Below are 25733 nucleotides of genomic sequence, written 5' to 3'. Positions count from 1 at the left end.
ACTCTGAATTCCCCTCTTTCATCTTCTGCCTAAGATCGTAGGTATATTCTACGTTAAAATGCAGAGGGGTAACAGCAAAGCTGTCATACACGATGTTGTGTAAATGTACTTCTAACACTCCGAATAAAGGATATATTAAGAAAGTACATCAATGCAGAAAAAAAGGTGACACGCCAATCAAGCCATTTTGGTTCTATGAATCTTCATCAATCCAGGCAATCCAAAGATAATTATGCAGGACCAAACTCTTTTCCACGTGAACAGGAGAACTGGCCTTGCTTGGGACATCGCTGCCCAAATTCCCAATCTAATCCTCAATGTGTTTGCGATAGCTAGGGATACCCCGATTTCCATATTTCCAGGTAGCAGAGAAACAAATGCTATGATGCAGACAGACACTGCTGCATTAAGAGTAACAGGAGCTAGCACCAGGTACATTCCCATGGCGAAGGCAACAGTGAAGCTCGTAGTTGAACTCTGCATCAAGAGCATAGAGAACGCGTAGTACCTGCGCCGGATGGAGATGTCCCTCGATTGTATCCCAGAGTAGAGCAGACTCACGGTAGCTAGCAAAGAGCAAATGAATGCTAGGCTGTTCGAGATAATGAACGCGTCAAAAGGGTAGCTCCCAGCAAGTGTTGGTGTACCACCATCAGTGTGGTCATCTGCTCTGTAACCTCCAGGCAACGTGAATGCAGCTGCAAATGTCACGGTTGCTATAAGCGCTGAAGAAATGCCGAGAACCTGTGCCGCACTTGTCATATCGTTTGAATCGATTACTTCGTCTCTTTTCTTGCTGTATTTTTCGAAGAAGTGGTCCTGGCGACTGTAACCAACAGTACCTCCAGAAAGTGCTAATAGTTGACTTATCATATATCGTGGGTTCTGAAAGATTAACATGTGGTAGCCTAGTTAAATAGGTATAGTATCATCAACTCTAGGTGTGTTTAGTTCACGCTAAAATTGGAAGTTTGATTGAAATTGGAACGATGTGACGGAAAAGTTGAAAGTTTGTGTATGTAGGAAAGTTTCGATGTGATGGAAAAGCTGGAAGTTTAAAGAATAAGTTTGGAACTAAACTCGGCCTCTGTAGTGTATTATATGGGATAATTATGGTCAGAAAAGGCAGAGAACGATTACCTTTTTAGAGTACAACCTCGCAGGTATCATAATCCACGAAAGATCACGAGGTGTCAAACCATCCTCATTTGATAAATTCAGGCAAACCTACCTATTCCGGAACAACGAGCTGAAAATTGAAAAAACACCGGCTTTGACAGCAAGGTGTAGAGCAGTATCCCCATGGCTGTCCTGCATATTCAAGATAGGAGAAAATCCTGGCCTTTCACACACATATGCAACGATATTACGCCGCTTCTTCTCCACGGCAACATGGAAGAAAGTTCTTCCTTGGATGTCACGCAAAGTGGCACAATCTGGATACCTTTTGAGCAAGGTTATGACAACCTTGAGTATCCCATTGGAGGCAGCAACAAGTATAGGATATGATCCTCTGTTGTCTGGCTGATATATAGCAGATTCATTGAGTCCAAGAAGCAATGTTGTTGGGCTTTGTTTCGGGCGAAAATGTTCACATAATCTCGATGTGAAACCTTCAATACTAGTTTTCAACGATGCAGCAAAGTGAAGAGGAGTGCTCCCATTTTTGTCACTTTGACTAGTGAGGTACAAGAGAAGAGGAATACTCCTTTGTTGGTCTTCTTGCTGTACATTGACCTCGACATTCTTGCACTTCTCTAACAGTACAGACAGTGCTGCAGCAGGTGATACCATCAGTTAAGCAAGCCCAAAGGGCAAATGGAACCAAAATCAAATTTAGAAAACTAAATTAATCAATCTTCCTAGGGTTCCTTGCAATAGCGGAGGGCCATGTTAGCATAGAAATACTGGACGTCCAATCTACCTACAACCAACTGGAGACATAAGATCTCTAGAATGAAATATCTCTAAGATGTTAAGATTATTTAATAAACTTCTATTACAGTAATACAGTCATGTTCTTCCACATCGATCCCTAACAAAAGGTCATCTTTGATTTAATTTTCTCTCTGTCGGCTTTCAGCATCCAACTGCACTGCCAAAATTAACATATGGCACTCTTAAACATGACATTTTTCATATATAACACCAAATTTTATGATATTTGAATTATACCACTTTATCTTGAACAAGTCCATTAAACATACTACAAGCGTTCTCATGCCAATGTGGCATTTCTGTAAACGCTTCTAAACCACCAAGTGGCATTCTAATAGATTAGAAACATCTAGCCCTCAATTTTTTTCATTTAAATTGGTGGGCTCATTGTTTTAGACCATTAGATTAGATTAGATTATAAACAGAATGTAATCCCTCCCTCTCCTCTCTCCCTCACGTGCACTTGTATCTCCTCTTTTTCAGGGCCGGCTCTGGGCTACGGCAAGAAGTGCGATGGCCTAGGGCCCAGGAAAAGTAGGGGCCCAGAAGACCTAGGTATGTATTAGGTATACCATATACATGTATACAAGTTTCTGATCGAATCGTCGGGCATACGCGACCGTCCGAGTTCCAGTCTTCTCGTCTCCTCTCCTCTACCGGCGGCAGTCTCCGCCAATCCGCCTCCATCGCCCTGCGCCCTCCACGGCGCCTCTGCAAGTTCACCCCACGCTGGGCCGCCGGCGATCCCTTCAGCATTCAGCCCTTCACAGCTTTGTGCCTTTGTCTGTCGACTGTTTGCCCTGGACATCGTCCGACCGGCGACCGCTGACACAATGTGAATCTGCCTACTTCCAGAGTGTCTGCAGGTTTCAATTTACAGGTACTTGCGTACTGCTGTGCTGCAACCATATTGTCCATACTCCATTGAATTGAACTAGCAAAGTATTAATCAGTCAGTAGTAACTAGTAAATACTAATTAAAGATCAGTTTCATCTATACGTTTAGGTTTGCAATGTTACCTAAAAAGCATTTATCCTTTTAACTGTGCCTGTGATAGTAGCCTCAGCTGAAAGAAGCTTCTCAAAATTAAAGTTATTGAAAAACTATTTGAGATCAACCATGTTACAAGAAAGATTAAATGGCTTGGCTATGTGTTGCATTGAGAAAAATGTCTTGGACAATATTGATCTTGATACCATCATTAATGATTTTGCATCAAGAAATGTCCGAAGGAGTATTTTTTTATGAGAAGCAAATGGATGTCTGTCATCTTATCTTTTGTCAAGTATTATTAATGAAGTCCCTGGAGCTTGATCCTTAGTCAAGATTTCAAGGTAACCGTAGTAATTCCATTTTAATGCTCTTTTGGTATTTTTAGCAACATATATAGAGGATATTATCAATATTTATTTTCAGCGTGATTAGCGGATGAATGCTTTAAAAGTATACTTTAAAAATTCAAAGTGCATATGTGTATATATAGAGAGAGTGTATGCCTAAGGGCCCATGTCATGGAGTTGGCCTAGGGCCCTAAAATATGTAGAGCCGGCCCTGCTCTTTTTGCCACAAAATATTTATATTACCTCCAGTTTTTACACTATTGACTTTTGATCTATGTTTTCATCATTCGTTTGACTAAAACAAATTATGTAATTATCACTTATTTTGGTGTGATTTTACTTTGATGAATTATGTTGGCTATATTTTAGTGCAAGCTACAATGTGGCAGATGACATTTGACATGTAATTATAAATTCCATAACAACATTTAAAAATTCAAATCATATTTTATAGTTTCAAATATTACTTAGCAAATATACAACACTAATTTGAATCTACATATGTAAAAATACAAACAATTTAATTTAGTTGTGTTAATATGGTTCTTTAACTGCAAATTAGTTATAAATAATCGAATGACATAACCTGATAAAATTAGCCATTTATTTTAAAAGATTATCATAAACTATGGTTTCTAACTAATATAGCATGAAAACAATGATAATTATGGCAAGTGGATAGGCATTATAAGCATTATATGTATGATTATATAATCTCATTGTACTTAATTATTGCCCAGTGTAGTCTAGCTAAACAAATTATTTGTAGAGAGGTTGGCTTCGAGTACATAATTCGTAATATTAATTAAATCATGGAAACAATCATCAAAAATCATATTCCAAAAAAATTGATGCTTTCATAGTTATATTTGATCATCCAATCGTGTTCCTGCTAGGCTATGAGAAGCTTCGCATACTTGCAAAAAATTTTCCTATATGGGTTGTCTCCTACACTGTGCAATAGAATTGGATTCTACAAGTATGTGTATTTAACATAGTCTCGAATCATTCTAATCCATCAATCAATAAATAATGAGAACATATTTTAGTCTTAGATGTTTATACAAAAATTGATTCATTTTTTTCGAAAATGGTTGACATATAAGGTGTAACACGCTGTCACTATTTTGTCATCTCACAAAATATGAACTTAAAATAAGATTGCATAAAGAAACTAGAAAATATAAAAGGGAGCAAAGTGAACTAACTATAGAAAAACTTAGAAAATTCTTAGAAAATAAGTTCTTAGCTTTCACTTAAACTAGAATACCCATTACCATAACCAATACATAATTTTAATTTGAGTGCTTAGATGCTTACATGTAAATATACACGAACCAATTAGAGGGCGAAGGCTGTACAAATAAAGACGTCTATTAAACAATAATGGTTTTTAAGATTTGTTATAAAAAATAAAGCCCCTAAACAATCAATTATAGAAAGAAAAACATCTTGCTTTTAATTTACACTTTATTTTTGAAACATGTTTCAAAAACAAACTAAGCCTATCATCTTCTTTTAAAAATGATTAAGCAACCTATCAGCTGTGTGGCCTGCAGCATGCATGTCAGCATGAGCAGTGCCACAGGTTGTTGCCTGTTTCACTTGTCTTCTACTTCCTCCTAGGCTTCTACTCCATTAGTTTAATTGTGTTTCTACTCTTCCTTCCATTGGTTCATTAAGGAGATAATACCGTGTCGCTATAATAGGGGGGAAAATGGTAAATCTACATATGGAAACATAACTCTTGTGGTAGTTTTGCACGCTAATTTCACCATGCTGGCAGTCCACGCTAGCAGTCAAGACACGTAGGACTTGAACCACTTTGTACATAGTGCCCCAGACCTCTACCTTAATTTATCTCCCGGTCTCCTTCGAAGCCCCGTCCAATTTCTTCCACTCAACTTGAGTTTGCCAAGGACGACGAAGGAATATTATTAATCAGCTCATGTTGCTGATTGGCACATTAACCACTTGGAGGTTGCTTGACTGGCAGCATGGTGAAACCAGCGTGCAAAACCACCCTGGGGTTAAGTAAACCGGGGTTTCAATACATCGAGATAAAAAATACTTGGTTTATTACTTTGGGGGCTAAGCAACACAAACAGTTTGGGGTTTATATATAGACATTTTACTGAAGCAAACAGTCAGCCAATCAACAATTAATATAGTTAGCCGTCAGCTCATATTTCGTCACATTCAATTTGGCCCGTTTCAGATTTTTCAATTTCAAAAAGAGGACTTTTGTGGTACAAATTACATGGTGGTAATGTACTGCCGGTATAAACAAGGGCATTTTAGGTTTTAGCCTAAAAGTTGACAACAGAAATTTAATAGTTTTCTGTTCTATTCCCCATCCTCCCATCGAATCTTCCTGTTTCTATCTTAAGTGAGTTGGACCTCCTAATCATATACTCACTCCATCCCATAAAAAACGAATCTACTACCGGATGTGATACATCCTAATATTACGAATCTGGATATATATCTGTCCAGATTCATAGTATTAGGATATGTCACATCCGACTCTATATTCGTTTTTTAGGGGCGGATGGAGCAGGAGTTCTACCTATTGTTTTTCCCGAAATTTTGACAAATTGACCCTTTAAGAAAACTTATTTTGAGATTGATCCATGCTAAAAACTAATTGCAAAAATGAGCCGTCGGCTCAGCACCATCGAGTTTGGCGCTGATATATAACGTCTCAGTGTTGGAAATGTTGGTGCTAAGATCCGAAATGAGCTAGCGGTGCATTCCACGCGGCAGAGGATCAACGCCAGTCTTTGGCGCTGACCTCATGTACCGGTTAAAAATGGAAGCAACACTTAGTAATCTGTGATGCAAGTGTAGCCTAGTGGTGAGAGACATGCAAGATATCTTGGGTTCTATCCTCTGCTATGCATTTTTTTCCTTTATTGTTTCATTAGTGTATGTTCTCTTTCTGCTTTCTTGAACTAGCGTCGCATTTATTTTTTACTAAAAGCAAACAACTGAGAATAATCAATGTCGCATTTATTTTGTTTAAAATCCAACTGAGAGAATAAAAAAAGAAGAGATAAAAAAGTATTTGTTTTTTTAAAGCCAACAACTGAGAGAATAAAAAAGAAGGAATTTAAAAAGCCAACTGAGAGAATAAAAAGAGATAAAAATCATCTGTTTGTTTTAAAAGCAAACTACTGAGAGATTAAAAAGAAGAGAGAAAAAAGTGACAAAAATGGCTTATACATGCGGCCGACGGGAATCAAACACAAGACCTGCATATACCATGCAAGCAACTAAACCATTAAACCACTACCAAACTTCCAACCAAGAGGCAAAAATTATATTGTTAAATGCTAGTATGTGGGGTCAGCGGCAAAGAGTTTTAGATCTTAGGGTCAACTTTCTCGGCGCTGACATGTTATATATCAGCGCCAAACTCGATGTCACTCAGCCGATGGCTTATTTTTCAATTGGTTTTTAGCATGGATCAATCTCAAAATAAGTTTTCTTAAAGGGTCAATTTGTCAAAATTTTGGTTGTTTTCCTGTGCTGACTGTTCATTCTTTGCCCTCCTACCATTTTGGGCTTGTTTAGATCCCACCACAAAATTTTACACTGTTACATCAAACGTTTGAACGCCTGCATGAAGTATTAAATATGGGCTAAAAAATAACTAATTACACAAATTGAGACTACTTTGTGAGACGAATGTTTTGAGCCCAATTACTTCATGGTTTGACAATATAGTGCTACAGTAAACGTGTGCTAATGACAGATTAATTAGGCTTAGTAAATTCGTCTCACTGTTTACTAACGGATGCTGTAATTAGTTTTTATATTAGTGCTCATACACCCTATACGACATCCTATATAATACCCAAGGTGACACGCGAAAACTTTTGCGCGTCTAGATCTAAACACACCCTTCCTTAAGCTTTTGGCGGCGGACTGTGCTGCTCGTAGTGTCTGATGGCAGTGACTGGCGATGGGATATTGCCAGCAGGAAAACACCAAAGCCCACGGAAGCCCAAAAGGCAAGGTGTAGTTTGGATACACGTACTAAAGGCACTATCGTATCGAATGTTTAGAAACTAATTTAAAGTATTAAACATATATTAATTACAAAACTAATTACACACATGATTTAACAATGTATAGTGCTACAGTAAATATGTGCTAATCATAGATTACTTGGGCTTAATAGATTTGTCTCGCAAATTAGCCTTAATCTGTGTAATTAGTTTTGTAATTAGTTTATGTTTAATACACTAAATTAGTGCAAACATCGGATGTGACAGGGACTAAAGTTTAGTCATGTATATCCAAACTACCCCTAAATTGAATTCACTATGTACATGTAATCACATGAATTTTTCAACCATTGATTTTTGCCTTAGATTTTATTTATACCGATCAAGCTGTCGGGTTAGATCCAGTTGCACTGTTTAGAGTGTGTTTACCTCGCGAAAAGAAATTTTTTTGGTATCGCATCGGATGTTTGACCGAATGTTGGAATGAGTTTTCGCATACGAATGAAAATACTAATTTCATAACTCGCCTGGAAACCACGAGACAAATCTTTTGAGCCTAATTAAGCCGTCATTAGCGCATGTGAGTTACTGTAGTACTTATGGTTAATCATGGACTAATTAGACTCAAAAGATTCGTCTCGCAATTGCCATGCAAACTGTATAATTAGTTTTTATTTTTATCTATTTTTAATACTCCATGTATGTGTCCGAAAATTCGATGTGACATTTTGGGAAAAAAATTTGGAAAGTAGACCAGGCCTTACTCATTGACGTTGAGGCAGTCAAACTACGCGTATGGCGTAAGCAAGTACTGAAGTACGATGTCTTTCCATGGGCAGATAGTTGGAAGAGCACGTGGAATTGAACAATTACTTCATGCAGTTCCCCGTTGACCCATTGCAGTTCAATTAAATCAACGGTTGTACTCTCTTCGTTAAAAAAATATGGCGAGATGTCAAAGGAAGTATATGCTTTCATAATAGCCGGTTGTACTCTCTTCGTTAAAAAATATTTGTCGTTCTTTCTAATTTGAAATGATAAGAGAATGTGAATTATGTATTATGAAAGCATACTATATGAGTTTAAAGAAATGGATAATAAAGTATTAAAATGTACGATGACCTAGGATAAATCTAGAATGATAAGTACTTTAAAAGGGAGAGAGTATGCGGTTTATCGGCGGGTTATGTCTGACTGCTATTTTATGGACATAGGGTATGGTTGATATATACCAAGATATATGCAAGATGGGATTAAGAGGAAACGGGACAAGTATTGATTTAGGTTCCCGAGAAAGATAATAAATCTAATCCAGTTTATATGTATAGCTTTGAGATGTAGCATACCGAGCATAAATGCGGAGCATGCTAGCTATTCTAGCCCAACAGACTAATTTCGATGAAGCAATCTGGCAGGTTATACGTGACTAGATGTATGGCTTCCTCCTGGCGTGATCTCAATGTGGCTTGTGTCTATAGGTATGTCGTGCGCCATGCCATCCACGGATGGCACCCACAACATCAAGCCTAATACCTAGGGTAACACAGATGATACCTACACGTATAAACCTTGGTACGAAGGTACCAAGTCTGGAATTAAGGCTTGGGGCGGGGGTGCATGCCGTTGTTGGCTGGTAGGAGCGGCAAGCCACCTGCTACCTGCTCCTCTTCTCCCTCCCTCTCCGTGACACATCCCTCCTTCCCTGCAAATGATAAAGCTGGGGTGAGGGGTGCGATGCTGTTTCGTTGTCTTTCGGACAGGATCCCAAGGTGAATTGAAAGGTACCAAATCATGTGGGTGGGAACTACTCCCTCCTTTCCTAAATGTTTGACGCCGTTGATTTTTTTAAAAATGTTTGACCGTTCGTCTTATTAAAAAAATCTAAGTAATTATTAATGCTTTTCCTATTATTTAATTTATTGTTAAATATATTTTTATGTATACATGTAGTTTTATATATTTTACAAAAGTTTTTGAATAAGACGAACGGTCAAACATGTTTAAAAAAGTCAATGGCGTCAAACATTTAGGGAAGGAGGGAGTATATGAAAGGGATATAATCTTCAAAACAGGTCTAATAAGATGATCATCTACTTGTACAAAATCAAACATACCAAGTTTATCTCCACAAACCCTACAAGGATTGGATGGAGTTATGGGTATAAATAGAATGTCCTGCGCCTGCTAGGAGGGGTAAGGACATGCAAAATATTAGGAATGTTTGCTGACATGGAAGAGATAAGAAGAGAAGAGAAAAGATAAATATTATTGTTACGGTTAACAATGGCTAAATAACAATTCTTATAGCCTCTATATATATATATATAATAGAAACTTTCTTGGATGTGGGTGAAAAAAAGAAAATAAAAATAAATTAATTTTTAGGTTAATGGTTTCAACTATCGTAAGGACATGGTCTAAATAAACATGTACCGTGTAAGAGCTCATACCGAGTTCTACGTACCTTTAAACATGCTCTAAAGCAACTAAGCCAAACTCCCGAAAAGCTAATCAGATGAGCATGACAGAGATCGCAACAAACCCATACCCAAACATGTTGACGAGATAGTCGATTAGGTCTACTTCCTACCTATGCTCTTTATATCCAAAAGTATATACAAATCCAAGATAAAAATAGAGTTATTATCATAAAAGGAGTAAGAGACCCAAATTAATTAATCTGTACTAAAAAAAAAAGTCTTTGCCTCAGTATATATATAGGGGGATCACGAATCTCTTCCTTTTTATACAAACAATCTTAATTAGATGATATCCTCAAAACCATAATTTTCGATACAGCTTTATTTACAGGTTGTTTAACGGTGCTGTGCATTGTTGAATATATAATGAGTTGGATTTAATTGATCTTTTAAAACAAACATAATTATTTTGTTATTACTGATGTAATGGAAGGGCAACAAAGAGAGTACGGTAATGTGGCGCATACCTTGGGGGTGTTGTACTGCGACGTGCAAGACATTCTGACCATCTGGTCCGGAGTAAGATAATTTCCTAGAGCTCATATCAAGCAGATCCCACGCAATCTCGAAGCGTCCCAACGAAACGGCAAGGTACAGCGGTGACGTGCCGTCGTGCCGATCAACGCCGGCCAGTCCCGGATCCTCCTTCATGAGGACCTCCACCACTTTGCTGTGGCCAGCACGGACCGCCCCGTGCAAAGCCGTCTCACCGACCTTGTTCTTCCTCCTTGCTAGGAGCTCCTGGTCATCCACCCTCGCTGCACCGCTGCTGTCACGCGCAGGCGCAGCAGCAGCCAGCGCGAGGAGTGGTTCCCAGCTGCAGCGGCGCAGTGCAGGGGCGTGTCGCCGTTGTTGTTGGCCGCGCCGAGTAGGTGCCTCGCCTGGTCGTACACCATCCGCGCACACTCCACATACGCCTGGCTGTCACCGGAGGCTGCCACCACATGCAGCGCGGAGTTCTGGTCCGAGTCAAGAGTCAGTCCCTCCAGGAGCGAGAGCGAATATACAGCACCAGAGGCTTGCTGATCAGTCGCAGAGATTCCTTCAGCCTGATCTTCAATTGGATCTGTGGTCGGAGCTCCCTCATCTGGTTCGGGCAAGTAGATGATTAGATGGGATTCAGGCAAGGTTTGACAACGCACCTCATGGCCGAGGAGAAGCTAGGCTCTCAAGAGACTGGCAAGCTCCATTCCGTGCAGCCATGAGGAGCTGGGGATCCATAATTACACGGGGAGGGGGAGGTCGTCTTGTGTCGTCCACGTTCTTGCTTGTCGCCATGGCCACAACCATCGTAGTAGCATCGTCTTCCCTACTCACCAGATCCTTGAGCCTCTCACATCCATCGCGCCCTGACGCCATGGCAAGCTTGGCTGCTACAGGCGCAGCATTTGCTTCCTTCGGCGATTCTGGAGGTTGCTCTCCGTTGCTCGACGCCATCCCGGCCCTCTTCCCGGCTTCTCCTCTCTTCTCCCCCGGTCAACACTCTTTCTCTTCCTCCTTTGCAGCCAAAGCACTTTTTGCGTGTGGGGTTAACCACTGCTACTCCCCTCCGTTTCAAAATGTTTAACGCCGTTGAATTTTTTAAACTTATTTGATCGTTCGTATTATTCAAAAAAATTTAAGTAATTATTAATTCTTTTCCTATCATTTGATTCATTATTAAATATATTTTTATGTAGGCATATAATTTTACATATTTCACAAAAGTTTTTGAATAAAACGAACGGTCAAACATGTGCTAAAAAGTCAACGGTGTCAAACATTTTGAAACGGAGGGAGTAGTTTATTCGGGTTGTCCCGGCGCGCTATACTTTAATTTTTATTTGCCATGAGATATCTAATTAATCCATTTTCAGAATATACAAAAACCGGCTTGATTTTATATCATAGACAGTTAAGCACACTAAGCCTAATACAATAGATGTTATATAAACTTTCTCCTTTTTACTCCCTCCTTTTTTTAATATACGATGCCGTTGATTTTTTAAAATACATTTCACTATTCGTCTTAATGAAAAAATTGAATGAGTTATGATTTTTTTCTCTTGAGATTGTATAGCTCCAAATTATGGGCAGTTCCTATAGAGAACTTCCTGAGAAAGTCAAATTTTACAGGCCCTTTCAGGTGGATATTAAACCCAAATTATACCACCTACGTTTTAACAAAATATTAAATACATGCACGTTATCCTGATCAGTTCGCCTATTTCTAATGAATTCCATGAGTTTTTTTTTCAGAATATCTTGCAGTTACAGATGGAACTCATGCGAAAATGCACGGAAAGAGCCACTAGCCTTGTAGACCGGCCACATCTGGTGATCTGGTCAGCTAGCCTAGTACGGCCAGCAGGCCGGCTTCCCTCACCCATGGATCAAAAAAGAGACCAACCGATTTATGGAAAAAGTTCCGAAGGTCCCTCAACTTGTCATCGAATTACAAAATCATCCTTAAACCGTAAAATCAGATACAACACATTCCTCAACTTACAAAACCAGTACAAATTAGGTCCCTTAGGGGTTTTGACTCCGGTTTTATTCGACGTGACAGCTGACTCAGCATGGGACCCACGTGGGTCCCACATGTCAGCCCCTTCTTCCCCTTCCCTCTCTTCCTCCCTCCTCTTCTTTTTCTCTCCCTTTGCTCCTCAGTTCGGCAGTGGGCAGGGCAGCTGGCCGGTGGGGGAGGCCGGAGTCCGGTGGCGGCGCCGCACGGCCTCCCACGTCGCCGCCACCGGGGGAGAAGCTGGGCGCGGGCGGCAGCCACCGGGGGAGGAGCTGGGCAGCGGCGACGGGGAAGGGCTGACGTGGGAGGCCGTGCAGTCCTCCCACCGTGGAATCCGTCCTCCACACCACCTCCCACGACCCCTCCACCACGCGCCACTCCTCCCTGTGCTGCCGCCCGACAGCGTCGATGACGTCCTCTCCTTGCTCTCCCCACCTCGCCGCCGAACCACCTTGCCCTCCTCCCCGCCCTGCGCAACCCAGCTCCCACCCTGCACTGTCACGCCGCGGCTCCGGTGCCCCCACCCCCGCCTCAGCCGCCGCCGTCTCCTCTCCTGTCCACCGGCCCCGGTGGCAAGAGCGGATTGATGACGATGGCGCCGACGTTGCGGTCAGCCTGCCGCATGGCCTCCTTCTCGGGCGCTTCTCCTCGCGCCGCGGCGCCGCCTCACAGCCGTCGCCGCCGCCATTGTCGTTGTCGTTCTAGTCCCCGCCGCCTCCGACGACGACGACAACCACCACGTCCAGCTTCTCCCCCGCCGCCGCCGCCCAGCTCCTTCCCCGGCGGTTGCCAGCCGCGCCCATCTCCACCCTCGCCGGCCGTGCCCCGCTCCTCCCCCGCTGACCGCCGGCCGCGCCTAGCTCCTCCCCCGCTGGCCATCGGCTGCGCCCAGCTGCTACCCCGCCGCACCGTGCCCAGCTGCTCTCCGTAACCGTCGCCGTGGAAAGGGATGAGAGAGGAAGAGAGGAGGGGAAGAAGAGGCTGACATGTGGGACCCATGTGGGTCCCACGCTGAGTCAGCTGCCATGTCGGATAAAACCGGAGTCAAAACCGCCAAGAGACCTAGTCTACACTAGTTTTGTAAGTTGGGGGACGCGTTGTATCCGGTTTTACGGTTTAAGTACGATTTTGTAATTCGATGACAAGTTGAGGGACTTTCGATGTACTTTTTCCCCGATTTATTGGAGGACCGACCGGCCTACAACAAGTAGCTACGCTGACCGGCCCCATTGGGCCTTGTTGCCCTGGCCCGAACGGCAACCGACCTTCGACTGCACATGTGGGAGCATCCAAGGAAGATAACCAAGCTCGACATTGATCCATTGAATGATCGACATTGATCCATTGAGGAAGCATGCCTACCATTTGGGAATAGACCAAGTTCGGGAAGCAGAACAAGAACGCACCATGCTGCAGAAATAGTTGTGTAGGTCAGTCTGTGAATGGAGGGAGATTTCGGGAGAAAGTCAGGGACGTTGGCTTCTCGCCCGGAGGATTCCTCGGTGACGGCACTCCGCCGGGAGGGATCGTCGGAGTCTTGCCGATCGGGTAACATGCATACTTGATACTTCTCTCTTACAATACTTTGCTAATTTTAAGTTCATCCATGCTTCATGTTAGTAGGTTTCTAGCCCTAATTTATGCCACTAGTTTCTTCCATGGTTAGGATACTCTGCTTTTCTGAAAAACTTTGACGGCACAAGAGCATTGCCAGATATATTAGAAGGGGAAGATTGAGTTAAGTACAAGAACAAAGCAGAGCTGGGAATTAGCCCTGAACAGCTAGGACCTCCTAAAAAAAGGAAGTCAGATAAATTACAAAAGGTCTATATTTTCCTAAATCGAGAAGGCTACTTGGATCGCCGGTTGCGATTTCTGCTGGAAGATCCGTCGGTTTCGTTCCAACCATACATGCCACCAAGTGGTTAACAGGTTCCTATGATTTTCTTTCTTTCACTTTTTGGCCTGATGGTAGAAAGTGCTTCCACCCAGTCTGAAATTGATTGGGAGTCCGTGTGTATATGCCGGTAACCTTGCCAAGTGCAGATTTGGTTCCAGACCGATTTTGTGAAGTCGCATTCTTCTGCAAGATGTGTTGCATCCTCAAAGGAGTCCCTGCAAAGACTGCAGAGCCAAACAATGAAGTGATGTTTTGGTTCAGCCTGGGATTTCCAAATCATGGAAAAAATTGCAGTGGAAGTAGTGCCATTGAATTGCGCCAAATAATCACTTCTTACCGTACGTGTATTGACCATTTTCTGTCTACTTCCAAATGATGTCGTCCTTTGCGCTTTCATTGAGTTCCACATACCTCAGTCTATCTCATAATTGAACCAACATGTGTGATGGGGAGAACAAGAGCAACACATGTATGTACTCGCTCGCCTGGCTTGGCATGGCTAGGCGGCGCGCATAGGCGACATGCAATTGAATAGTCCGTCAAAATTCGTTCATCACCCTTGCACGAATGCGGTTTATTTTTTTTTGCAGTTTTGTTTTTCTATAAAATTTGGTTTGGTTTTGGATACACACTGAATAATCCGGTGTGTGGAGCGGCATGGAGTCTGGATAAATTATATCCGATTCAGTTACACGGTGTGGAGATCATACAGGCGTCCTGATCAAACATCATGATATATCCATATAAACCAAGCCAACGCCTCCTCGCAACACGTGAAATCAATCTAAAGTTTTCCTCCTACTCTGTATTGCATCGGTGATCGGGAGAGTAAGTCCCCGGAACCTTCGCTTTTGACGTCCTATACTAGGAGAAGCCGGCAATAAGATTTTTAGGAAGCACGTCGTGCGACTGCTTGTTGTTCGTCCACAACAACTCATATTCCCCTTCGCTCGGGTGCTGCACTGTAACGCTCCGCTTTTCGTGAGTCGTTAAAAACTATTTTGGGCAAAATCCTATTTGCGAAAATTTCCGTTCTTTGAGTGTTGAGTCTAAGTTGTGCCAAGGATCTCAATTCAATCCCGTTGTTCCCTCTCATCGAAATCAAAATCCTTCACCTCGAAAATTTCTCTTCCGATTCAAGTCTGCGAAATCCAATTCTGTCCTTGAATCCCTTGCCAATATTCCTCTCGGTTCCGAGAATACCAAATCCCCATTTTGAATCCCTTCGTCGACTCCTCCCTCTCATCCGAAGTCCAAGTCAAATTCCAAATTCAAATTCCCTCCAATTCAACTTCTCTGTCAAAGTCCGTTTTGCCTCCCTCTATTTTTGTGGGCCGAATTCCACTCCCTCGGCCCATCCCTCCTCTCAGCCGTGCCCCCCTCCTCTTGCTCGCCCTCTCTCTCTCTCTCTCCGAGCCGAGAGAGAGAGAGCGGCTCTCTCTCTCTCTCTCTCGCTCGCTCGCTCGCTCTCTCTCTTCTCTTGCTCGCCCTCTCTCTCTCCGTTTCTCTCTCCCGTCGAAGCTCCCCCACCGGCGCCGATTCCCGCCGCCGCCTTTTCAAATTTCACCGCACCCTCGCGCCGCGCGCGCGCTCACCCGCGCGTGGCCGACCGTCCGGTCGCCGCCACGTCCGCCCTGGCCGCCTGCGCCGCGCAGCCGCCCATGCCGCCCTGCCACTCGCTCCACCTGTGCGCGCGTGCGTCCAAGACGTGGAGGCAGAGCCTCGGCTCCCCTCTCTCACGCGCTCTCCCTCCTCCCTCTGCTCGCCCAAATCGGCAAGGAGCCGAGCTCCTTTCCCCTCCCCTTTTTGCTTTTTTCCTCTCAGCCCGGCCGCCCGTGACCACCTCCTGCTGCTCCTTGACCGCAAGCGCCGCGCCAGCCGAGCTCCCTTGACCACCTAAGTCGGTTTCCTCCCCCAAAACCGACTTCCCGTGCCTATAAAACCGAAGCCGAGCTCCCCTTCCCATCTCAATCCCTCCCGCTTCACACTCCTACTCCACCGCGCGATTGTCGCCCTTCCTCTGCTCTCGCAGTCGCCGTCCGCCGCCGAGCACCGGGGAGACCGGTGCGTGCGAGGACGCGTGACGCGGGACTCCAGGCACCCGTCTTCCTCCCCTTCCCTGGCCCGATGCCGGAGAGCTCGCTGCCGCGCCGTCGGCTGCTCGTCACAGTGCCCGTCTCGGCTCGGTAGTTCCTCCCTCCGTTCTCCCTTCTCGCTTGCCCTCTCCCTCCTTTAGCTCGCGCGGTAGCTCGGTAGCGCTCCCGAATGCGCGTAGACGAAGCCCCTAGCCTCGCCACCACCCGCCATAGGCTTGCCGCCGTCGCCGCCCGCTCCCGGAGGCCGCCGCTCATCGCCGGACCTCCACGGCGTCGCTCTGCCCCATCCGACGCTGGAAATGGACTCTTTGAACCCCGGAGATGCTCCCACCTCCTTGAATTGAATCCTCGTCGTCCCTCCGCCGTTTCCCCCTTTTCTCGCTGCTGGCGTGCGCCGCCATGATTCGTCGCCGCCAGCCTCCCTCCGGTGAATCCTCCTGTCCCTCCCATCACTCCGGTGTCCTCCCCCTCCCTTGAATCTCCGTGTGCTGCCCCAGCGAATGTCGCCGCCGTCCGCCGTCCATCTCGGCCTCCCCCTTCTTCCTCTTCCCGCCGGCCCGCATGTCATGCCACGAAGGCGCCACCTCGGCACGACCGAGTCAACCGACCCGGTCGGCCCCTCCCTCCGTCCTCCCTCCTGTGCGTGCAATCCACAGTAAGCCGAGCGACTGCAAGTGGGCCCGCCGCACTCCCATCCACACCGGCGCACCGCCCGTGCGCCATCCCCCCCCGAAACCCTAGCGCCGCCCTTGCGTGCACCAATCCCTCCGTGAGCCGCGTCACCGAAAAGCGGGCCCCTCCCGGGACCCCACGAGGTGCACTCGGTCCACCGGACCGCTCCCTCTCTCCCGCGCGCCCCTAATGGGCCACCTCCTCGCGCCCGCGCTAGCCCATTTGGTTCGGCCGAGCCGCAATAGCCTTCGGGCCGCGCCCTAGCCGCCCAAAGGAAGTCTAAATGACATCCCTCTTTCCTTTTCTTTTCCAAGGGATTTAATAAATCCTTTTTCCTTTGTTCCATAAATCAATTCCTTATTCCCAAAATTCCATAAATCATTTCCCTTGGTCCTGCACGTCAGTGACTGTCAATAATATTCTTGAGAATATTATTTCTATAAACTCCATAAATCATTTGTCGTATTCCAGAAAATTCCGATAAATCATTTCCTTGTCCAGAAAAATCCATTGACCTTCCAAAATTCATATCTCTTCATCCGTTCCTCCGATTGACTCCGTTCCATTTCCAGTAATTCCGTAAAATTGAGATCTATCTAATGGCACTATTATTTAGTCTAAATAGGATATTTTCTTGGTCTTTTGTTTAGGTTTTTGATTGTTTGCGTATAGTTGCGGTTACCGGATTTTCGTTGATCGCAGGTTTTCTCGAAGATTCGTGAAGCTTCGTGAAGACCTTGAGCAAGGCAAGTCACCCTTTGACCAATTTCTCCTATAATTGGAAAATCATTATTATTTTGTTTGCAACTTGCATTATTAGAATCACTCATGTTTAACTTGCTTAGCCTCGGTTTGCGTGTCAAACCGATGGACCTACCCAGTAGTCGCACTAATTCCTGTAGGCTATACTACCCTGACTCCTTGTCGCTCCACCTTTGTGGTACCTCGGTATTCGTGCTCTCTGAGCGCGTATACCAAATATCCCACATACACCATTGTTTGTCGAAAACTTGGGAAATGGGTTTGAGAAGCCTTTAAAACCCGACATGTGGTGTCGGTGTGTTTGAAAATAAAATAAATTGTGAAAACTCGCGATGCGGGGGTTGTGCCTGTGTGGCACTGTCCCGTATTCGCATATAAGGACCGATTCTTGTGGGAAATTCATCCGAGCATATAACAAGTGCGACCACACGGGTGCAATGGGACACCCCTGGCTGAGTAAATAGCAAACCAGGGAAGCCTTGATGCCAAGAGACATGTGTATTCAATGGGGTGGTGTCGGGTAGAACCCTCGGGCTTCCTGGCACAGTATGGTCTGGGACCTAACCTGTTGTCAGTCTGGGACTCCTCTCGTTGGCATATGGCGACCCTGTGTCGGCTTTTGAAATGCCTTGTCATGAAAGCCTTAAGGTCACCAGACGTGGCTGTTCTCCACGGGTTGGATGATCCGGGTTAGTAATGTCGTGTGGGTAAAGTGTACCCCCTCTGCAGAGGTTAACTAACTATTCGAACAGCCGTGCCCACGGTCATGGGCGGATGTGAGGTGTTTCCTATAGCGTAGATTTGTTTGCCTGTGCTTTGTGAAAAGTTGTTGTGGTGTGGGAATCGTTACTAGAATCAGCCTATGTGGCATATGGATGACCTGAGTGGTCAAGAAACGAGTCTGTGTGATTCGGGATGTCTACGGACATCATAGACTAGGCTTCCCAAGTGGAAGCGGATTGTTGTGCTGATGGGCAGCTGGACTCTGGGAGTCCGAGAAAATGAAAAGGCTCTGGGAGCCGATTAATCAAGTGGAATGACTCTGGGAGCCGAGAGATAATGATCTGACCTGAGAGGTCGGTACATTACCAAATGAGCTGTTGAAAAACATCTCCTAAAGTCGAATCGAGACGCAAGTCTCTTTTCGGCCCAAACTTAGAAAGAAATAAATCACTTTGTGATTTCAAAATAATTTCAAAACAAAGATTTGCAAAACAACCTTGCCTCTCTTCCAAGCTTGCATCAAACACCTAAATTCCCGTGACTTGCTGAGTACGAAAGTACTCACCCTTGCTCTATATAAATATATATATAGTTCCTCCGCCTTGAAGTGAAGACGGAGTGAAGTGAAGATTAGGATTTCGTCCTGGTTCCTAGCCATCGCCTGTGGTGTTGGGTGTTAGTCCGTTGGTTCCGCTGCTGCTGCTGTTGTTGGTGTTTTCCTCGTCCGCGTCGTCGGTTGCATTCTCGGGCTGTTCTGAGCTGCAAACCTAAGTTAAGGTAAATAAGTCCTCTATTTATTTTAAGGATTGCAATGATTCATATTTGTCACCGTGGGTACCAGCGCTATGTCCTGGGACTGGTACTGAGATCGCGGTTTCGTAGGAAGCGGTTCGCGCCGTTTTTCCTACGACACGCTCCTATCAGGTGCCGTTGTACGACGGTGCCAGATCGGGGTGTGACATGCACGCCGTCGTCAACGCTCGGTATCGCGAGTCCTTCCTACTATGCAGCCGAACTTCCAAAACCCTCGGTACGCATTCACTATGTTTCACATATTCGATTTGTTTATATGTGTAGATCGTATGATGCGATTATGCTAATTTACATCTGCAATGTCATAATTTATTTATGGAATAAATTAAATCAATATGCATGTGCTTATATATTCAACACTAGCTTTCAGCCAAGGGCTACCAATGAAAGGGCTGGGAGCCTGGGAGTGAGCAAAAATCAGAGGCATATGAGAGATTGGCTACATGATTTATCAGATCTACTTCCACACATTTTTTACCTTGACAATTGCCATGTTACAAACAAAGTTTTTACTGTGCGTAGATGAGCACAACAATGTTTTAACTTTTTTCCGTGCTACATCTTGGTCCATTACATTTGTGATTTGTGGCTCAGAACACATTTTTGCTTCAGTGAGTTGCTATTTCTGTGATGACCGACATGAAAATTTTTTGTCAAACTTTGGTGCAAATTGGTCGCCTGACTTAAGATCACTCATCGTCACCAATAACCATAGGGATGTGCTCATGTACATCTGAATTTCAACAAAAGAAAAATAAAGAGTTGTATATGGCTAGTTGCAGATGGATGTAATGGATAAAAAAATTATAACTAACAGTTCTTATTCAAACTAATATGACCAGTTGTTCACAAGATATTAATTAATTGCTTACAGCAAAATCAAACATCCTCGGTGTTGAAGCTGATGAAAAGAAAAACGAATCGTTTCTATGTACAAGTGGACAGCTAGAAGAGAGTTCCTCCTTGCCTGCTGGTAAAATTGCTCATTTTGTCAGCTCAACTTTCTGTTCTACCCTATCAAAAGCAGACTACATTTCACTGCTTGGTGCATCTGGAACTTTGTCTTTGCATTCTCTGAATTTCGGCAGCTCTGCTCTGCTCTGCTCAAGATGGTGGGAAGAACCTATTGAGGTTGAATGGCAGGGTGTAGAACTCTTCATTCCTGCTGTCGCCTCGGAACGTCCTGAATCGCGCCCACCATGGCATTCCCCGGTCCCTTGCCGCCTCTCTGACATCGAGTGTGTTGTCAAGGAGAACCGCCATGATGAGGGCGACAGTCGGTGGAGACGAGAAGACGCTGTTGATGTAGTCATTGAACTGCACACAAGAGCAGCACAATTCAAATTCTGGTTTCCAGTGTAAACATGTACAATGAACAGACTTGCAGGAAAATGTCAAATATTCTAAGAACAATGGAGAACCAATGTCAGAAAATGAATAGCATATAAATCATGAAACCAATATCAATACTTTTCTATTTTGGACTTGAAATTAATCATGATAATGTTCTTGACTTCTTGTCTAAGTTTTATTTTTATTGCAACAAATAAGGAATAACATTAGGCAATATCACATTTTTTTTTGCAGTCAATTAGCATTGTGTTACCGCAATGTACTAGATATAGATTCATTTTCGTATGCTGTTCATTCCAAATGGAAATTGAAATGTTAGAGAGTATATAAGTACGAACCCATCCAGCCTTAGTGTGCGCTGGTCCTTGTTGTGCGCTCGTGGTATACCGAGAAAAGTACTCTGGTATTGATAAGCCAAGAAAGAGGGAGACACCAACAATGAAGAGGTTGCGCATTGAGTTCATGTTGGTGAATTGCAAAAAGGATAGTCCCACAGCAGCTGAAGACACAATAAAATGAGTGTACTGTCCATTAAATACATTTAAAAAGCGAAAAAAAATCATTTTGTCATGTATGTTTGGGCTGCTTACCGACAATGCCAAACATTACGCAGTATATAGCCGCAAATATTGGGAATGGAATGGAGGCAAATAGTGCACCGAATTTTCCTACAACCATGACAGATTCAGAACTCCCAAAAAAACAGCAAAAATGTGTGTTGAATGCTAGGGAGAAATGCTACCTAGCATGGAGAAGAAGATCATGAATCCTGCAGAAATCTGTATCACTCTCCTGCTACCAACCCTTGTTGATCCAAGAAGACCAACATTCTCACTGAATAACACCCAAAAGATTAGGGGTGCTTTTACAGAGCAAACATAGGGTGAAAACTCAGTATTAGTACAGCAGATGCACTCACACAGAAACAGTAGATCCAGTACCAGTGCCAAATAGACCATCTAGTAAGGTACCGATTCCCTGAAAAATTGACATATTCGAGCAGAAAAGTTAAAAGGGAGTTTATCACTAGCAGAATTATCCATCCAAAAATTTACATTTCTTTACCAGAAACAAAATTTGGTTCTTAAATGTTTATGAACATGTAACTAATTTAGTGGGTATTCCAAGTTAAGATTCATGAATCAACCTATGAGAAGACCACTAACCTGCCATCCAATGCCTCTACTCAGCACATATGCAGGTGGTGGTGTTGCGCTTGCCAACCGGGCAGCAGCCATGAAAGCTCCAGTTGTCTGCAGTATTGAAATGTTCTCAGAACACTGAAAAATGCTCTGATAAACCATGTATTTGCTAAGTATTTCAAGGTACCTCAATTAACGACACCACGACGGCAGCCATCATACCAAACGCATGATTTGCACTGAATGTTGGTGCACCCCATTGCAACGGGAACGGAATGCTTATCCTTCGAGACAGTGAAAACATTGAACATGAGAGTTTGTTGTAAAATGTGGATGTAAAAATTAATCAGCTAATGTGGCAGACTCCAAACCATAGAGCAGAAGAGATGAGGTTGGCACGGTCTGTTCGGCAGCTGAACTGGGTGAGCAGGGCTGTGTGCTTGTAGGCGCCACTTGCTGTGAGGATGTGGGCATATACCCACACAAGAGCAACGCATATAAGCAGCGAAAACCTCTCCAAAACTGGAACATGCCGGACATTTACATGCTTCAGATATTGGGAGAGCGCGACAAACAGGATGAGCATTGGAAGGCCGATCTCCACACATCTCCCAATCTGATATAATGTGTAACAACCAAATTAAGTACGGGTTAACAATTATTGTAATATAAATAGCTTTAAAAAGGTGATAACAGAGATGACTCATGCAAAGAATTGATTTGTTCCAGGAGTCAAATTTGCCAAGTTGGAAGTAAATATTTAAGTGAACATGTTTCCATAGGATTAATTAATGATCGAAGCAGCTTAGCATAGGCAACAATCAACCCCTTTTTTCATGCCGAATGTTTACGACTAAGTTGGGTAATTTTCATGAATTCTAGGAGTATGATGCAAATAAACCAATAATAATAGTGGATCCTAACTTCTATGCTTCAAATAAACTAAATAATAATAATAATAATGCTAATATTTAACTTATCAGATAAATTATATGGTACTCCCTCCGTTTTATATTATAAATAGTTTGACTTTTTTTAGTCAAATTTCTTTAAGTTTGACCAAGTTAGAGATAAATATACTAATATTTTCAATATAAAATAAACATATTAACAAAATATATTTAATATTAAATTTAATGAAACTACTTTGGTGTGGTAGATGTTAATAATTTTTTCTATAAACTTGGTCAAACCTAAAGAACTTTAACTAAGGAAAAAGTCAATCAACTTATAATATGAAATAGAGAAAGTACAAAATAAGCAAGCAAATGCTTCAAAAAGGTTATGTTGAGATAATATTCTTTTTTTCTGGATTATGTGGGCATACTTTAGAATTGCAAGAACCTAACATTGAATTGACTGGTACTGTCATACAGAGTGGAAGTAAGGGTAGCTATTAGAGCTTTTACCACAGGGAATCCTCTCTCGAATAGGCCAAGCCCCACAAGCGCGACCACCGGAACCATCCCAAGTGGGCTAAAGAACCTGCAACATGCACATCATGGTATCAAACTACTGTCATCTTATTCTTATCGTCGACATGAAGGTAGCAAACATATCCCATCACTTTTGAGTATCTTGGTCTCCCTTTGATTAGTATACTAGCATATTTTCACTTTCTCTAAAGTCATGATGCCCACTACTCAAACTGAGAACAACATAAAGTGGCCGGCTAGTCATACTAGTATGAAGATTAAAATATTTATCATCTGAACTGCAATATCTACACACATCAATGTCATATCGGTCCAGCAAAGTTTGTCAAATAAATGCCCTCAGTATAAATGTTTGCACAGATTTGGACATATAATGGCAGAAGAATATTTTTTAGGGGAGAAACAGATAAAGGCATCGTACGTCCTACTCAAGCATATTGCGGGAGCTGCGGTACCTGGAGCAAATTGCCCACAATTGGCTATAGCCAAGAATTATCTGAATGCTCGAGGAGACTATCAGGGAGCCTTGTATTGCTCTCATTGTCTGCACAAATCTCTGCAAATGAACCAAAACAGATACTTTAGGTAAATACAACGAAAATTTTCCAGTACCAAAATGGCCATAATTAACAATAGCCTATTTGAAATAAGCTTGAAGATCATTGCATACTTACAGTATGGCCATCAGCAATTTGCGCAAGCGATGGGTCACGGATAATGGAGAGGATTGGAACAACAAATGCATATGAGCCCCCAATGATGGTAGGAAGTCGAGTGCCGAATAATGTCTGGAGCAGTGTTTTTATCCCAGTAACAAATAGCAGTGTTTGAACAACTCTTGCCTTGTCATGCTTTTATTGGAAGCAAATGAAACAAAAAATTTTAGTAAGAATAGTCATATGTTGGTCCTGCAATATTAATGTGCTGTAGCATTTGACAACTGATACAGAAGCTGGAATTCTACTGCACATAAAAAACGGGTTAATAAATGAAGCAATTCTCACATCATTTCCACCCATAAGAGGAACCAGCATTGTTGGGATCATCACAGCAGTGCCCAGGGAAAGAATGTAATGCTGAAAGCCCAAAGCAATTGCTTCACCTGCAACAACCAGAACCACTCAGGGTTAGTAACATATACTATGCTACAATACAAATCAACCAATCATAGAACACTTCAGTGCAGTGTAACACTACATACCCCAGGATGGATTGGAGTCTATGCAGTACTCAAATCCCTGGAGCTGGTCCATGGGTGGATGATGGACCATGTCCTCAGGCTTCACCTCAGCCATTTCACAGCCAAACACTTTACACTTCTTTTCTTCAAGATGATCAAAATTATTGCAAAGATCAAGAACAAGAAAGGGAAAATATACAGCCTTCCCTTCCCTTGGTTGATTTATCAGGGAAAGGAAACAGTAGCACACAGCTCAAGAATTCCTCCGAGTAATTGCCAAAGATTGGAAACTCTATGACCCAGAACAGTAATGGACACCAAGAAATGCTCTAAAGCACCCCCAGTGACAAGAACCAGAAGCCCTCTACAATCTGCAAAAGAGAAAAGTAATGTTATGACTTATGAGCTCCCAAATGCAAGGGTAATTAGTACATAGCAACAACAAACAATTTAGATAGTCAAGAACCTGGCCAAAGATCCCAGCTTTATGCTCCCAGCACAATCTTGACACACACCCAGAGCAATGTCCTCCCAAAGATGACAAGAACCAATCAAGAACTAGTTTTTTTCAGCAAAAGAAAACCGCCCAAAACCAAAGGAAGGAGAGAGAGAGGGCAACCCCAAGAACAGTAGCCGCAATGGAGACCAGCAGAATTCGGCTAGGAAGAAGAGGGCACAGAGAGAGAGAGAGATAGAGAGAAGCTATAAAGATAAAACGAACAAAGGAAAGAGGCCCTACCGCCCTAGTTGATGATGCTTCAAAGAAGAAGAAGAAAAAGAGGAAAAGATCAAAAGAGAGCAGCCATGAGTGACATCAAAAGGCGCATTGCGAGTGCGAGAGATGAGTGGGCAACTGTACTATACAAAGGCCTCTCTCTCTCTCTCTCTCTCTCTCTCTCTCTCTCTCTCTGTGCAGAGGTTGTTTCTCTCTCTAGATTTTGGCAGAGATTGTTTCTCACTCTAGTTCTGTCAGAGATTTGTGGTTAACAAATCGTCTAATCCCATTCTCTGACAGAATGTGTCACTGACACGTGGTCACCATGCAAGATTTGGGCTTAATTATTTACTTCTTTCTCTGGATGGGGAATCAAAAAAAATTATTAGGAAACGTTGTTACAGCAGAAGGAAAGGGATCTGAATCTGATGAGAATTCAGAAACGGATGTGAGGGGGAAGAATTGGGCCGTTGGAAATGTTCATCCTCTGACGAAAATGCCCTCCTTGGTCAGAAGAAAACAAGGAGATGGAGACTTGATGAGATGAGGGGGGGCCGCCTCGGAATGCGTGCGCGGTAAATGCTGGTGGGTGGAAAAACTCTGGAAGGAATGTTGGATTGTCGCCCTGCGTTTATATTTTCAGCATCTGGCATTTATCTCCCGAGA

The 25733-nt window shown here is 43.4% G+C and overlaps 2 protein-coding genes across 2 annotated transcripts; both read right to left on the bottom strand.

Annotated features, from left to right (window-relative positions):
- Window positions 1-177: 177 nt before the first annotated feature.
- LOC107278122 (protein ACCELERATED CELL DEATH 6) lies at window positions 178-11326 on the bottom strand. The gene is given in 5 exon segments (XM_066303953.1): window positions 178-885; window positions 1141-1775; window positions 10240-10510; window positions 10549-10935; window positions 10937-11326. Coding segments are annotated over 5 exon segments (2274 nt in total). The 5' UTR covers window positions 11210-11326.
- An 8707-nt stretch (window positions 11327-20033) lies between these two features.
- LOC4346706 (nucleobase-ascorbate transporter 2) lies at window positions 20034-25029 on the bottom strand. Its single transcript, XM_015795934.3, has 14 exons — window positions 24819-25029; window positions 24374-24723; window positions 24177-24274; window positions 23847-24023; window positions 23628-23728; window positions 23146-23221; window positions 22108-22352; window positions 21924-22020; window positions 21761-21847; window positions 21514-21572; window positions 21337-21428; window positions 21185-21262; window positions 20933-21093; window positions 20034-20558 (listed from the first exon to the last, which is right to left on the bottom strand). Exons 2-14 carry the CDS (start codon window positions 24465-24467, stop codon window positions 20346-20348), a joined length of 1578 nt encoding a protein of 525 aa, XP_015651420.1. The 5' UTR covers window positions 24468-24723; window positions 24819-25029; the 3' UTR covers window positions 20034-20345.
- Window positions 25030-25733: the final 704 nt, after the last annotated feature.

The sequence above is a fragment of the Oryza sativa genome, chromosome 9, assembly GCF_034140825.1.
Source record: "Oryza sativa Japonica Group chromosome 9, ASM3414082v1".
Classification (NCBI taxonomy): Eukaryota; Viridiplantae; Streptophyta; class Magnoliopsida; order Poales; family Poaceae; genus Oryza; species Oryza sativa.
Note: the sequence above shows the minus strand (reverse complement) of the source record. Positions and strands in the feature narration are given on the sequence as shown.